General features: G+C 42.3%; 1 protein-coding gene across 1 annotated transcript in view; it reads right to left on the bottom strand.

Annotated features, from left to right (window-relative positions):
• Positions 1 to 589: 589 nt before the first annotated feature.
• Positions 590 to 17,537, bottom strand: part of ANTXRL (ANTXR like) — a 56,438-nt gene continuing 39,490 nt past the window's right edge. Inside the window, exon 18 of the mRNA XM_039709187.1 lies at positions 590 to 4,665. Coding sequence (XP_039565121.1) covers positions 4,435 to 4,665 — 231 coding nt within the window. The 3' untranslated portion in view covers positions 590 to 4,434. The remainder of the gene's footprint in view (positions 4,666 to 17,537) is intronic.

Consider the following 17,537-nt stretch of genomic DNA (forward strand, 5'->3'; position numbering starts at 1 on the left):
CCCCCATAAAAACAAAAACATTTCTCCCGCACAACGCTTCTCCTCATCTCCCAAATAAAAAAAATCTATCGTAATCTACACATTTGTTCAAGCACTGTTATATGCTAGAAATCTCTATTGCATTATTCAAAGGTATATCGGTAACAAACTTCTAAAAAAACTAGGATGACCCAAAAATTCCCCTTGCCCCAAAACTACAGAGAACTGAAAATGCTATACTGCATTATCACACTTGCATGCATGTATCCTGAGCCACCTCTATTTATTCACCTTGAGCCCCTTTTAATAAATAACTGTCCAGCAGTAACATCCAGAAGTGTGCTGTCTCCTCCAAATTAAACTCTATATTTACAGAAGTAGGGCTGTTTTCTCAGTGAAATGTTTCTTAAAAAAAAAATCCAAACAAACCACAAAAAACCCGAAGTAGCAACAATACAAACAGCAAATTATTAAAGAGAGAAAGCATATTACTGATCATGTTGTCTGAAGACCAACAGGACTAAAAAGCATTAGGAGCACCAGGTGCACATGCATTTGAACTGGTACAGTTCATGAAATAATGTCATTCATTGTTATGCTTGCTCTTTCACATGAGAAGCTGATTATTTTCCTTTTTTTTTTCTTTTTCTTTTTAGGACCGTCTGCTCTGCAGGCTACTCCCACAGATGGCAACACATGCACTGAGCTTGAAAAATGGCCATAAATATGCTTTGATCAATGTGGTTCTGTATCAGGTTTAAACACACTGAATTTCCCTCCTCACTGCTCTGCACCTTGTGTCCTTTCACATCTGTACTAAGTGTGAGACCAAAGTCTCCTGAATCCACATTTTCCTCTAGGATTTGGGGAAGCATAGATATTCACTTCTTGCAAGTGTCAAATGGTGCTATACACTAGAAAATACATGGGAATCATTCCCACATGAGAACATTTCTTAGCAGTGTAATTACTGTAATCACAATTGGCATATACAAGAATACCAAAGCAAACACTGAAACAACAGGCCTGTTAGAGGGATTTTGTCCCTTTATTTTCAGACATTTCTCAGCTGATGGACACCAATTATTACTGCCTTGATTTCAGTTGGTCTGTTTTGATTTATACTAGGTAAGGATCAAGCTCAACAGACGATAAAATAACAACTACTTTCTCCTACTGTGCTGCTACAGTGCCTTAGATCACTGCAAATGGGTACATTTCTATACAACCAAAAGGCCTTTCTGTAGCCAGTGCAGCATATTCACTGCTCCCACCTTTGCAAAGAAAATTCAGTTTTAGGCAAAAAAGTTCACTTTCCCTTCCTGCTTTACCAGCAAACTAAATCTGCAGTGCTCCTGTCATAGAGACTGCAGCCAAAACTTGAGTTACATACCAAATGCCTAATTTTTTTAGAGCGAGAATGCAGGAAACTCCATTTATGCCAAATCTAATTCTCAAATCCATGGTGGTTCCTGCTTTATCATACATGAATCCATTCACCTGGGATTTGGCAAAGCCTAAGATGTTCCTATTCCTGCTGCACTTACAAGTTGTACAGAATTAGTTAGTATGTGTTACCTTTGCAAGACTGTCTATTCCAGCAAAGACCAATATTCTCCTCAACTGCAAACAACAGGCATGTTGGATGCGTGACTGTGAGAAGCCCTGCCTAAGCCAACACCTCTGCTGTCACTGGTAGGGAGTTAAATTCCACCAACATGAACGTGAGGGCAAATCGCCAACTCTACTCACCTCTCCCAAGACCTATACAGGTGCAAGACCAGACAAAATCTGGCTCCCAGGCTTTTTCATTAGCTCAAGTTAACTCTTGACCCCCTAAGTCACTGCTTCAATCTCACTGCTGCCTGTTGATAAGAGACAGCATCTACCGAACAGTGGTCTGTTGCAGCCCCACAAGAAGTTAAGGCTCTAATGCCCTGTTTTGTCCTGGCATGGGTCAAAGTTTTATTGTTCTCTGCCATTTCAATTTCTAGTTAGCATTTGCTGGCTAAGTATCCTCACACAACCAATGTCAGAAGCTGTTAGATTCACTGTACATACGCATTACAAATGGTCTTAGACCCAGCAAGGTTATTTCAGGCTTTCCATATTACCAGCCCATCAATGATCTCTGCTTGTAAAGCATCTTCCCCCACCCTTCCTCCTGCCCTCTCACTGCAATCATCCAGTTCCTTTCATTGGGGTAAAAGCAGTTTCACCAGAACTGCAGTGGAAAATAGGACTTGTTTTAGTGTCACCTTTAAGCTGAAAGAAATAGAGATAGGCAATGACTCTGTGTCACACTGGCTGCAAAAGGCCTCTCTATTCATAGAACTGCAACTCTCAAGCAATTTTTGTAAAGCAAGAGAAACCAAACAAAACCCTGCAGTTCCCAGACACAAGCATAGGCACGCACACACACACACACATACTCTTCTTTCCCCTCCAAACAGAAATCCATTCTCATGAACCAAATTATGCAGACCCTATTCAAGTGCCTAAAAAGAATGAGGATAGGGTTGAGTGCATCCCCATTCTCCTTTCTGATCACAAAGAAGTCACAGGTCTGCAAAGCACTTGGGCATAAGGAAGTTTCTCTTGACCTGCAGGACATTTTAACACATGCAGAAGTGCTTTGCTGGCTCTGGCCTAAATTAGGAACAGCTCCAAGGCCAGCTGGCACTCACAACCATGATTCCACTACCTGCACCAATGTACATGAGGTAAGAGCTAAGCTCAAGAGAGCAGAGCAGTGCAAGAGGAGAAAGAGGCTCTGTGGTTCTTCTGAGTCATGTTTGACAGCCTCAGCTGCATACACACGGCATGTCACAGTGATCAGCATAGACTGATGAGAGCTTGGTGCTGTTCTGCAAGTGGGCCTTCCACTGGAAACATTAAGCTTGATTTCTGTTTGTACCAGTACAACTTTATATGCCTGTAACAACTGCATGAAAAGGTCTTAAATCTGCGACTGCACAAAACAGTTAGTGATTTATCTTAGACTAATGCGCCAATAACTACTGTGATGTGTTACACACCCACACACAGATGGAGAAATAGGTATATGCTGTGTCATAATGCAACATATCATTATTTCTACAACTATCCTAAAAACACAGCCAGTGCCAAAGCAGACTGGCATAAGTTCCCTCTCCAATACAATAGGTAGTGGTGGAGAAAAAGCAAGCTCAGGTGTTATTTTGATTCACTAGGGAATGCTCTGGGCACAACCCACTCAGGTATTGTTCAGTGAACACTAATAATGGGCTGACCCAGTCCCGCGTCATAAATTCCCACCTTTGTGTGGGTGTTCCCATCACCTTCTGATGACACCCAGAATTGAGGGCATGGGGGAGCAGCCAAGCATGTCAAACAGGGATAAAAGCTCATACTCACTCTTCACACCATGCCTCTCAGCCACGGGTAGACTGCAGGGTTACATATTAGTGGGATCTGAACTGTCTAAAGAAAGAGCTGCTCAAAGAGGAATTTCTGTTTTAATCACAAAATGATCAAATTCTTGTTGGCCGTAAGGTCAAAAGGAAATTTATCCAATCAAACAGCAACAAAATCAGTCCCTCAATGCTGCTGATATAAATAACACATTCTGTGTGCTTACTACAGCATCTACATTCAAATTCCATGTATGTTTGTTTCCTTTTGGACTACTCTTTCTGTAAATAAAAACTAAACACCAAGCCAATTTTTTTTTCACAAAATTCCTCTGAACTTGGGAGAAATATGGACTCAAGTCTTGTACAACATCTGGATTTCTAGATAGAGTATCTCACCTTCAGTGGCTATCCTATCATGTCTAAACATATGCAGAGATGGCAGGCCCAAAACTGGGCCGGGGGAAAAAAAAATCCCTCTTCTATGATAGATTATTGGCAGACAGTCTTATGTTATCTCATTCCTGTTATAGGCCTCTTAAAACTTCCATGGAAATTCCACTTGCAGAACCAAAGGCAGAAAGTTATCTTTGCAATTGTTGATCCATATTAACATCTGGGTGCAGTACTGTTGGGGAAAAGAAAGCAAATTCCTCAATGAACTATGCTGAACCAACTTGCAGGCGGCAGCTATCAAAGCCACTGATGCACGAGTACTGGCTGCAGTTATTAATGAATGATCTGACACACCAAGTCAGACAACTGTCCTATCTAAATAGATCTCCAGAAGTATACACACAAAAGCTGCTACTGTATCTAGATGATCATTTTGGTTTGTTTCTATACCCCATAGCTCTGAATCTTTCCACTGAATGTTTACTCAGCATGTGTGGTATAAATATATTCATACACTAAAATTGACACTTGGCAATATTTTTTTCCCTTTTTTTTTCTTCTTTTTGCTGACCAGCAACAAATTCTGATATCTTTAACTGTAAACCAATACTCAATAAATATGCTGTGTTCAGCAAAGAGACGTGTGTCGATCAGGTTTTGCTGCACTCTAAGCCATGGGCTGCGGGGGTGGGCGTGAAGGAGGAGGTCCAGGAGGGGCTCGGGATGGAGGTGGTCCAGGAGGTGGCTGCCTGGAAGGAGGTTGCAGAGACACAGGAGAGGAAGGATTCCTTGGAGCGTTGTTGAGGGGAGCGTTGTCGCGCAATGGCAGCTTCGGTGGTGGGCTGTAAGGGGCAGAGGTCCCATCCGATTTCACACGGGTGAAGTTTATGCATCTTCCCTAGAGGTGAAGAAAAATTCATTATTAAAAAGCAGGTATTGTTACTCGGTAGCTAGCCAAAGGTACTACAAGCAGAGAGGTCAGGCTACACTTCATCCAGTATCATTGACTGGGTCCTAGAAATTATATTCAAACCGTGATAAATTAAAGCTCGTACTTTCCTTGATTTTCAGAGCTCCTGCCTGTAGACAATAGCCTAGGACTGGCTTAAACCAATAGGGACCACAGTGGGACATGTGCACTCTGCTGTGCTACTAGAGCAGAACATGCCTAAAAGGACAGCTCCACCCAAGTCATGCCTGCCTTGGGGGGATCTCTGACTGCAAAACTGTGCTTGAAAAAAAACTCATACAGGATTATACCAGAGCAACAAAATTAGCAAAGACAATCCATAGCTCTCATCTCCAATGAGATCCTAGCCTGGCTGATGTCTGTGCTTTGAACATTACACTGGGATAGTACATGTGTCTTCTGTGCTCCAGTGTAGATGTGGCTCCCCTCAGAAACGCCAAGGTGTGGGACTTGCACAGAGGGCTCTCCAATGAGTGTGTTTTCAGGATGGATGCGGGATGCAGACAGGCAGACCTGATGGAAGCACTGGGTGTGGAAATTTTAAAACAGGAGTAGCTTGGATTTGAAAAAAAAAGCAAGCACTGGGGATGTCCCAGTCAACTAGGGGCTAAATGCACATATATCAGGGTTTCCTTTAGCCAAAATAAAGCTTTGCATAGGCTCCCACTAACCAAGTTCCAGACAGAAAGGAAGAGAGACAGACCCCAAAGACCACCTAGCCTCTCCTGTGGGAAGCAGCTAGAGGCTCCTATGTAATGCAAAAGCTACACGGCAAACTCAGTGAGGCACCTCAGATAGGCTACACACTGGAATCAACAAACTAAATTCAGCTCGAGGTTATGACAACATCTCCTGAGCAAATTCAGGGGAAGGATTCCAAATATAGAAAACTTATCTCAAAGCAGCTGTAGATCATGATCCTCCCCAGTTACCAATGGCTGAGGGAGCAGGAATACAAAAACCCACATCAGTCACTGATTCTCTTGGCTCAGTGCTGCCTGGCATGGGAAGACTCTGAAGGTGTTTAGAAAATGGGCTGAGTTTCTGTGGCAAACTCACAAATCACGATTTCCTCAGGAAACGAGGCAAAAGCCATGACAGCAGAAGCTCAACTGTTTTGTTGAGTGACTTCCAATGCCTGCACCTTTGTTCATGAAAATTATTTCTTTAAAGAGAGGGGAATCACTTAAGTCTATGGTTTCTCTGAAGAAAGGCAAGCAGCATTTCAAAAGAAGCTTATGTAAGCTCCACAGCTCAGAAAATGATTTTACAAATGTACTAAAACCCAAAGGGTACCACCCTACCACTTATTGGACTGAATGGCCCTGGGCTTCCAGAGCTCACTGCAGACACGAGTTGTTTGAATGGGCACGTTTTTGCCTGCACAGGAGACACACTCAGGTCACAGCTTTCAGCATCAAAATTCACCACTACACTTAAACAACAGTGTCAATGAGTAGAATACAATTCTCTTCCTAAAAATCCAGGCTTGCTATGCCAGACTTTGGTTATGAACCAGGTTCACGGCAATACTATACCGGGGCCAGAGCCTTTGCATGGAGGCAAAAGGCAAAAGCCAAGGTCTTGGTTACTTCTGCAAAGATTAAACCATTGGATCAAAAAAGCCAAGTCAATGCTTTGCTCTACTACTCTACTCCATCACAGAACTCACCAGCACTGCAGCAAGCAGCCATCCTTGCCAGGTATTTGTCTTCTGCTGTGCCCCACTGTATTCAAAGCCCACTTGGAAATTCAGCATATTAACTGACATACAATGAATGTTACAGATATATTTAACAGCTGCACATCAAACTCATTTAAGAAACTCAGCCTTGATATTTATAAAGTTATGAATTTAGAGCAGCTAAATAATCACTCTGGATGAAAAAGAAAAAAAAATGAAAAAGAAAAAAGGTCAGAGGTGTTCAGATGAGATGCACCATATGGGCAGGGAAAAATTTAGGACAGAACAATCTCCCTCATAGTAAATGCAAAGCTGCAACCCCAATACTAGTGCTTTTGCCTACAAGCCTTTCCTGCCCCTCTGTTGTGTCTCTCTCACAAACATCAATTCCAAATATATTCATAGTCTATAATCAAAGGGGATCCCATAAATCTGTTTGCATTACTTTCACTTCAGTTAAAGTGATAGGCGACGTCAAACTGCTGCCAGTTTCTGCCACACTCACTGATTTGTCAGACAGATGGGTAATTTAAAGGCCATGCGCTGCATTGTGTCATGAAAAATACGGTTGAGTTGGGAGAGTCTGACAGATAGAGGCTTGGATGATCGATGTATGTATTGTGACACTTCCTCACAAAAGATTATCAGTGTTAGCCTACAATCTCATATATCAAAGACTTCTGGTGAATACTGGAGCAAATCCTCCTGAGCACTTCAAGCAGCCATTGATAAAATGGGGCCAAACTCTAAGTCAGTGTCAGGATTAACAGCTGAAAAGGGAAAGGGAAGAACAAATGATAATAAATCATAAGTGATAGTTTGGACTGATCAAGTGTATTTTGTCAAAGGATTTCTAGGTTGAAGAATTAAGCCCTCCACACATCACAGTCTCCTTATAACAGAGTGCCACTGTTATTCTACCTAACATGTACATCCCTCTGGGGTTAGTTTATTAAAAAAAAAAAAATCCACTATGTTTCTCAAGTAAACATACTAACCACAGGATTTTTAATATTCTCTGCTTGAAAGAATTAAGTAATTTCCTTTCCAAAGGCATATTAGGGCTTTTAAACCCTGGGAACACAGACAGAAATTAAGTATCCTGCACACTTATCTCTGCTCTTCCTGCACAGAGGATTAACAGGGATTAACCACCACCACTTTAGTAGTGGTAGTGATATATATTTTTCCAGGAGCATGGAACTCACTGAGTGTTTCAGGGAAGGTGTCAGAGCTGCAAGGTGCAGCAGTACCAGGATGATCTCAGGCACCACAGCTGTCGGTAGCTGTGTTATTGTGCTCCAGGAGGCAGATGATGTGTGTGAACCCAGCCCTGCTGGCTGGGCCCCGCTCCGACGGCGCGACCCACACTGCGTTCGGCCATTCAGGCACCAACCGAAGGTCAGCAACGAGCCATATGGAGCTACGCCCTCGCTGCAGCTCACATCTGCACCCCCTTCCTAATGCACAATTATTTTGCCTCCCCATATGTCCATCCACTTGTTAGGCTCTTGTTATGCTGCTTGCCAAATTGCCTTTTCAAAAAGTACAAATACTGAAGCAGTGGGATCTGCCCTTGTCCCAACTCCAGCTTTTATCCCAGTGTAACAATCACATGTGCAATTCAGGCACTTTGTACTTCCAGGCAAAGTCTCCTCGACCACCTAGGATGTGTTATTGTGTGTGGTTTAGCGGGGGAGGAAGGGAGGAGCCTCCTGAAACCCACCGCATCATGTTGCTGGGCTACCTTCATCACAGTGCTCACTACATCATTCCCCAGCACTCATTTCCCCAAAATTTTTAGCTACTACTCAGCAAGTTTTCAATTGACAGAAATGACTGGTAAAAGAATCCAGGCAATTCAAACAGTGCCATGGGGCACTCATGAAGTCTGTACATCCATGATACTAGCAGCACTTCAGCAAAAAGAATTTTAAAAATCCAGGCCATCTGCCAGTAGCTGTCCCTTTTCTCTCTTCATTTGAATACATGCATTGGTGCTTAACAAAAATCAATTCCAGTTTCATCTCTGTGCATGTCCGTATTCGTGTACACAAAAATATGCCTGTTTCTTATTTTTAGCTACATTAGTTGACCTAATAAAAGACATCCTTCCTGTTATAAATTTTGCTTGATTTTCCATTCCCTCTTATTTTGGCTTACGGAGTGCTGCAACTTGGATTTGAAGAGGTGTGTGACTGAAAAAGAGTTAGCTTCACTTAGTTTACTAAATTTTCTTGTCTTTGATCTTTTGAGAATATGATACTTGCTTTTTAGAATGGATTGAAATAAAATAAGTTCTTTAACAGTTTGAGCGTGGCCATTCAAAACACTAGACTACCAAATTAAAAATTAAGTTGCTCCCAGTTTGGAAGTATTAAATTATTATTTATTATTTTATAATAATTTTCATAGTTCTATAATATTATTAAATAATTATTTATTGTAAGTATTATTTAGGATGCTGAAATCCAAAATGAATGTAATTTCCTTGGGCTCTCTCTCCAGTTTTGTTATCTATGTTTATCTGTGGGATGAGTCTACCAGCTTGCTATGGACCTGGTTCATCAGCATGTAGCTTCACTTCCTAAATATCTCTCAACAGTTTAGTACAAAAATGTAGCTCTAAATCTCAGAAGAATAGATTCAAATTTTATGCTATTTTCAAAACCACAAGAGGGAGCATATTCAAAAAGTCATGATCACTTTAGCTAAGTGAAGGCTTTGATCCACAGACCCAGAAAACAATGAGACACCCAGTGACTTTTGGAAAAATTGAATTTTGGCAAAATTAGGGACTACCCTGTCTTCTAATAAAGAACCAGAGTGTTCTAGCAGAAACACCTAAACAGAATATCCTAAACCAGCCAGTATAGGAAACTCATTTGGCTCATCTATTTATCAGAGGTAGATTATGGATACAACACCTGTACAGTGAAAGAGATGAAGCAAGGTGGTACAGAGTTCCCAATATTTGAGTTCCCTGGGCAAGTGTCAGGATTAGCAGCTGGCTCCTCAGGAGCCAGGATCTATGAGCATCAGCCTTTGCCAAAAGCTTCCTCACACTGCACTGCTTCACGCTGACTGTGCACTCAACATGTCATGGCTCATTAAAACCTTCATGGATTTCCTGGGAATTGCACTGATTACCCTGCAGCAGACAGGCTAGAAATTAGTGAGCTGCTGAAACAGTTTGTCACGTAAAACCCAAGGCTGCCTGGTTTTCAGGCACATACAAGTAACTTTTACTAACTCCTGCTCTTACATTTGGGACTTGGATATTGTTTTTGTGCTGAAAAATAAAATACTGGAAGTGCCAGATATTCCCATATCACCAGTTAGGTGATTGGTCATGCTTTCAATTTAATAAATATGCAATTTATAGTTATTTTCTAATTATATTATTTAATGATTAAATTATAATAATCAAAATTAATTATATGGTGGTTATTTCATTAATCATTAACAATTATTTCATGAAATTGTCTTTAATTTTTATATGAAGCCACTTTAGGTTATCATGGCTCAAATCAAAACATTAAATATCATCAAGTTAAAATATTTGTTTGCATGATAATCTGACTCTCATACATAACTTCCAGTTTAATATGTCCTCACTTATACATAACAATTTTCTGGGAAGCTATTTGGCAGCTCAGGACTGACACCTATAATGATGGTAATCCAAAACCACGAAGAGATAAGAGAAAATGGGGTTGACTGAAGAGAAGAGGGTTTTGAAAGTAAGGTCCAGTAAAGTGGCAGTGTCCAGCAATGAGAATGTAATTATTTCCTTTTGTGTTGCTTTTAAAAGGAAAATAAGTTCAGCCCATTCTTTTCCCAGTGTATTACCTGGCCTCTTCCTAAGTAAACTCCTATCCCTTTTGCTCCCTGCCTTCTATGATGGAGTTATTGGAGGGGAAGGAAATCACTGCACTGTGGGCTGTGAATCACTCACTGTAACAGTGAGGACCCTGTAATGCCCTTAGGCACATCAGATGAATTCAAATAGAAAATTACAAAATGCAAATGCACAAGGATCATCCTGGCAGCAGCAGCAGCAAACTCTGTTTACAGCACAGCATGAGCAAGGTGATGCTACCAAGAGGTGTAACCTACTGGGCTCACCCAAAGTGCTGCTCATTGCAAAAGAAATTAGGCTGAGCTTTAAGATGTGGGAGGTAACCCAACTTTAAACAGGATACATATCCTGACCCAGGAAGGGGCAGTGATATTTAAAAGCAGCTGAGGCATATGTGAATCCTTCACAAAGTTCACAAAACCCCTCTTACAAGTAAATATCTGATTTTTCGCCTTTTAGCAACCAAACTAAACCACCCACAAACCCTGGCTCACTGGAGCAGCACCATGGAGACACAGCACAGGAAGTTAATCCCTGCCTCACAAACTCTGAGATCCTGCACATGGGCTAGGAGCTGGGCACATGGTGACAGTGACACACAGCTAAGCAACTCCTTGGGCTGCTGACACATTTAGGACAAAATCCTAAATGGCCGATACTGCTGCCCAAAAAGCTCAGGCAAGATGCCTGAGCCCCTCTCATAGAGGCCAAGTAGGACCAGCCTTGTTTGTAAATAAGCTGGGAGAAAAAAAAAAAAACCCCTTCAAAGTCCAGTATGCCCTCAGACATCCTGGCTGTGGGGGCCATATAGCTGAGAAAATAGGATTTATGGGGTGGGGAAGGGATGAGAGAGCACAGGAGCTCTTCTTTTGACACTAAATGTGTAATAATCCCATCCAGGGATCCCCCAGGGACCAAGGGAGGTAGGTTGCCAGGGCAAACTCACAAACAGACCCATGGTATGCATTGCACATAACAGCAGCAATAAAAGTGATCTTTCAGTTCACTTGCTGGCCTAAGGAAAAATCAATTGCAACCAAAAGTCTTAAGTTTTCAGGTAAAACAAGTGTGTCAAAATAAGTTGAATTCTGGTTTGAAACATGTGTTGTTCATTTCAAATCATCTTTGAGTTTCAGACAGAAAAGATGTTTCAGAACAAAACTGAAATTATTGAGACTTTTTCAAGGGTATATTTTCAACTTCAGCTAATTCTTCTAACATGAAAAAACATTTACAGACCATCTAAAGGAACAGTTTTAAATCAAAATAAAGACAGTAATAGGGAAAACTGTGTTCTATTCTACCAGGCAATTAAAACAGGAGCTGTTTTGCAGTAAGATTAATAGCTGCACTATCCCAGGCTACTGTAGTTTCTTTTATCAGAACACTGAGAGTTGAATACAGTCAAGCACTGACAGTTTTCCCAGACACACATCTGCAGACACTATTCCCCAGTTCACAGTCCAGTTGTGCACAGCACTGCTTGAAACAAGGATGGGTCTGCTGGGAGCATTCTGTTCAGCAGGAACACACTGAAGACAAGGGGGCTGCTTCCAATTTACCACTGGAGAAAGTAGACAGTAATGAGGAATCTCTGGGAGGAATAGCTTAGCCAGTACTCTTCAGCAAAATAAACTTTGCTGAACACAAGCCCACTATCCAGCTCTCTCATGCCTGATATCACTTTTTCAGCTTAGGCACACAAGGAAAGAAAGATGAAGAGCCCACCCCAGTATTGAAGACAGGGCTATTCAAATAATATGCATCACACTTCATTCAGCAGGAAATTGCAATCTGCTTCCAGCTGTGCCTGAGCAAGGAAATGCAGCAATGGGCTACAGACATCTCCTGAAAGAATGGCCAGAGTCACAAGATATCTTGCAGGAATGCACAAAACATCACATGTCTTGGACCTTGCTGTGGCTGTGGCTGAGCTAATGCACAGTGCAGATCCATAACAAAACCTGTTGATTCTGAGCCCTAAAAAAGCAAAAGTGACAAAGGGAACAGAAGGATAACACTGGACATAACCAAAGTTAAGGTCTACCAGGTACACCTTACATTCAACATGAATCTTAATGTATGACCAGACCAAAACCATCCAAACCTCAGAAAAATATCTTAGCTTAAACCTGCACTCTCATATGGTTTACTCCCTTCCTCTTTCCTGACAGCTTTTATGGATGAGGGTCCCAGAGTAGAGGAAGCGAGGAGAGCCACCATCAGGTCATGTCATCTACTCAAGGTTACGCAGGAGAAAAAAATGGTATTTACAAGATGAGGTCTTGTGACTCACATCCCTTGTTTTAACCACAGCACCACACATTTCCACACTTGAATGCTGACCAGACTAAAATGTGGTTCAAGGAAAAAAACACAACAGTGGTTGGTTTGCAAAAGATTTTCCTCTTTCCTTTGGTGTTTTCAGGGAAGAGGTTTTTGCATTTGTCCATCTCCTAGAATGGGGAGGGCTTTGGAGCACAGCAACAAAGGCAACAAACATTTGCTGGCTGCAACAGCCTCAGCCTTGAGGTATTGGTGGCTTGCTGGGAGTAGCAAATTAGGCCACAAAGGACCATAACTGATCTTGCTCAAGCTGCAATTAAGTGTCATCATGCCTTCCTGAATGAATTATTTGACTGTCTCTCAAGAGCAAGCTGGGATTATTGTGTACATGATGTTATTCACCTGACTAGGGCACAGAGTAACGATGGAAACTCAGAGATTCCTGGTGGAAATGGTTATTATTTTTCCTTGACTTAGCAAAAAATGTAAGATTCTGGCCCACCACTCAGACAGGCTGCCTCTTTGTGTAGAGTCTGGAAACAGATACAGCTATCACCAATGCTTCTCTGGGTCCTTAAATGGCTCTACTGCTACCTAGAGCAAGTAGATGGTAAATCCACAGTTCTCAGCTTTCCCTGTGCTTATCTCACATGGATTTTCTTCTTCTGGGATGGGACTCATGCAGTTCATTATCAGTGCTGGATGTTGACAAAGCACAGAAAACCTCTCCTCCTGCAAAAGATCCTGTGTTCAATTGAATGGCAGATTGTTTTGGGACACATGTACCTCACTCTAAGAATGAACACACTAGAAAAGCAGCTCAAGTACCAAAGTCCTGACATGGAACTCTGTCCCATTTCAGGTATGCTAGAGACCTAACACTGTGCAAATAGATCCCTGCCATGTTTTCCCTGTGCAGCTATCAAGTATCACCTGTGCATCTTGCTCTTTTCCATGGGCACCCCGTTGCCAGCTCTCTCCTAGGAACTCTGTTATACACCCTGCTCTCACCTCAGCAGAGTCAGTAGCCTCTCCCCCAGCAGTAGAAAAAACCCCAAATACACTTTCTCTCATTTTTCAATGCTCAACTCAGAGTGCCTGGCCACCAGCATTGCAAGAAGGTACACTGCTCTTGTTAGGCCCCACTTCAAAGTTTCTGTATATCCCACTCCTTAATAAGCCAATGAAGACTGAGCTGCCTGCTTGGGCAATTAAATTCCCTAGAAGAAACCTGTAAAGGAGGAGGAAAGTAGGGATTTATTCACATGCCAAAAAAACCTCCTAAACCAAAACAACCAACCTGAATGTTTTTTAAATGGTGTAGAAACTCCAGTGTTGCCACAGAAAGCACAAGACATTTACAGTCCTGTTGTTCCTATCTGAGACTAAAACTGGCATATAAAGCTGGAATGTTCAAAGCAAGATTAGGTTCATCTCAAGACCTAACATAAGCTCTTCTTGCTATCTAGTGACTTTTTCTTACTTGTATAGTGGGAGACTGTGATTTGGGTTTGTTGTGGTACCACAACACTAATCACAATAGTTTCTACAGAACAAAGACATCTGGAACTACAGCTCCTCTGAGGAAAGTAATAAGTAATAATTCAATACATTTTGAATTTTAGTTACTGTTTTGTACAATAATTTTAGTGTGAATAATAGTATGAATACATCCTCTTACACAATAATTTTTGTTTCTGTAGCTCAAACACCATCAGAAGGTCACAGCATTACACATTCTGCCTAATTACTAGAAGTATGCAATGTAAGCACAGAGCTAAGGAAGGCTGGGGAGGTTACTTTCTGCAGTGTTACCCAACTCAAAGACAATGAGGGATGCACAGTTCCCAGCAAATCAACTGAAACAGTCAGATGATGTTCAGCACAGATCCAAGGGTGCTGCTGAGAAACAAATAAACCATACCTGTCCATGTGCAAACTGGATCTGTACATGCAGTCCTAGTAAGGAGCCGCGTGTGCATTTGTGCACTTTTCCTCTCAAAAGAGGTGTGCCATCAGTACTGCCCTGTGGCAGTACTGCTAAGGCCCAAGACAGCTTCCAGGCTTCATGTGACACCCTTAGACATGCTGTGGGATTGTGGAGCATCAGTGAAGTGATGCCTGGAAAACTGTGATAACACAAGAGCCTGTTCCTCCCATGCAGGCATGGCAGAGTTGCAGTTAATGAGGAATTAAGTCACCAGGCCTTATCCTAAAGACATGTTCCCGATAAAAAAGCCCTGAGAATCAGACCTGATGAAGCTATTCCTGTATCATAAATATCAGAAAAACAGAAAAGTGGCACATATGTTCTAAGACTAGCAGAAGAGTCCCTTCTCTACCTAACAGAGTCTGTCTATTAAGTGCTGAAAGTACTGGTAGGAACATGGTCTCAGAATCCTAGAATTTACTCTTCACCTCACTTATTCACTGTACAACTGCATTACAACAGAAGTGAAGTAACTTACGTTAGCTACACCCAGTGCCTTAACCACGAGGCCAATCCTTCTTCACCCTGTTGTGTGCCAAGTAACACCAGCCCTGGGACTTGCACTCATCCTTCACAAGAGCCTCTTGTTCCTGAGCATGCCTCTGGCTGCCAAAGTCATGAACAGACTGCTGGTTTGACCTGGGTGCTGACAGACAGCATCCATCCCCAAAGACTGTGAATTCCTCTTCCACAACAGAAATAACACAATCCTGCCACAAGTGAGGGCAATGCAGTATATGGGCTTCTCGTAGGACAGGAAATTCATTAGTCACTGATTACATGTTTCCAGCTGCAGCTCTCAACATGTCCTGGGAACTGTGCATCAGGACATTGGTCCCACACCACAGAAAAGGAGCTTCTTCCCCCATGCCATGTCTGCTAAAGCAGGAATAAATCTCAGCGATACTCATGTGCTTTAAAAAAAGAAGAAAAAGTAGCAAAATGGGAGCTAAACGTGTCATATTTTCATTGAAAGTGACAAAGTGAGATCACCTACTGTGGCAGCCAATGTCCTCATCTATTTAATTTTTCAGCAGCTTATGAAGGTGAAAAGCAAAGGGAGAAAAGCCCCAGGACCAGGCTTTTTTTCCTGATAACTACAGTCTGCAGGAGCTCAGTGCTGCTTTTCCAGCCCCCCCCCGTAGCTCTGCCAGTTGTTACATGGGTGATTACAACACATCTCCAAGCAAGAGGCAGGGAAGCCTATTAAAATCCATGACTGGGTCTTGAAGAGAAGTAATTAGAATAAGCTCCAAGTAGCACCAGTGTGTGGGCAGCCACCGTGGCATGACAGGTGGGTGCTGCCATCACCGTGGGCTGCATTCAAGCTGCTGACCACCTGCAAGTAGCAGCTAGAGAGTAATTATTAGTCATTAATAATCCATTAGCTTGGTGTCCCATGATTCATCTAAGGAGTCCCAAATGCCTGGCAGAACACTAAACCTCACAGCTGTAAGGATGGTAAATACTGTGCTCTCATGATATTTTGTTGTTAGGAAAACTAAGGCACATAGATGTCACAGCACTACAAGTAATCACACAAAATTTGAGGGTAATTAGACCTTCTGAGCTTTAACAAACCTATCAGACTAAGAGTGATCACTCTGAAAGGGATGCACAGAATAAGGAACTGTTATACAGTTATATATATAATATATATATATAAATTCTGTTATATTCAAACCACATACAAAGGCTGCTGTTTAAAATTCCAGCTTCTCTGCATTGTTCCAAGTCACACCGTAACTCAAGAGGGAGAACTTGAAAGGATCCAGAAGATCTGGCTTCTAAAATGACCAGCAGCTCATAGTTTGTGACATTTTTAATCTCAGTTTTATGGAAGAGAAAAATGCAAAAAGGCTCTCAGAGTTTTGTACATTAGCCTGCTTCTAGTCCTGTTCCCCAGGAAAGGGCTTTACATGTATAAACCACAGGGTAGTACTACTAAGGCGTGATTGCTTTTTCTAAGTAAAGTCCCAAGGGTGTACAAGGGGATGGTGACAGCAAAATCCAGTCTACACTCCCTGTTGCAGCTACAGAATTTTCAGTGAAAATAACAAGATCACATTTAAAGTCTTTAAAGTAAATGATCAATTCTGCCTGAGGGGAAAAATGTTGGGTTTTTAGTCAAGGACTTTGGTAAACCGAGCCTTTAAGAATTTCCTGCATCAATCAGTACGTGCTGAGAGGCAAAAAGGAATGGAATTGCTGAAGGCAGCAACTAACAGACCATTGGAAAGCACCTCCCCTTCCTCTCTGCACACACTGGGGCTTTCAGTGTTTACCTGCTGCCATTGGTAACAGCCCATTTCTGAACCATGAGGCCACGGGAAGAGCTTGAAACTTACCTCTTGCAGAGGCTACTGACAACCTGCCCTACAGCTACTGGGTTTGTTCATATGAAATATTTCAAGATAGCCAGACACTAATATTTCCCAAACTCCAACCTTCACAGCAGCTGCTGCAAGCTCAGAACCAGGATCAGGAGGATGCCAAGACAGTGATGGGAAAGTCTTCAAGGAAATCCCTTGAGCAACAGAGAGCCCAATCAGGCCATGTGGACACTGACATACTCGTGTGGCTGGATGAGCAGTGTCCCCACCTCAGAGCTGTCAGTCCTTTTCTTGGGCCAGAAGAGTGACTGCTGGTCCTCTAAGACACACATTTCTGAGCAAGGGTGGAAAGAAAGCCTAGCTCTAAGGGATAGCACTGCAGCAGTAGCACAAATGCCTATGAAGGCTTCACCTTTGTACATTCCCGCAAGGCAGAAGGCCCTACAACCCACCACAGAGCCACAAGTCCCTTTTTATCACTTCACTCCTCTGCTGATGCTGAGAGCTCAGCAAAAATCCATGCCACAAATAACAGCCTAGCTGCTAATGATGGGGTAGAGCTAAGTGTGTTTATCCCTTGTTGTCGCATCCTGGTGCAACAGAAATTCCTGCTAGAGGTGATCTGAGGAAGTCAAGCGAGTGGGA

Source organism: Passer montanus, unplaced genomic scaffold (genome assembly GCF_014805655.1).
Source record: "Passer montanus isolate IOZ18808 unplaced genomic scaffold, ASM1480565v1 scaffold21, whole genome shotgun sequence".
Lineage (NCBI taxonomy): Eukaryota > Metazoa > Chordata > Aves > Passeriformes > Passeridae > Passer > Passer montanus.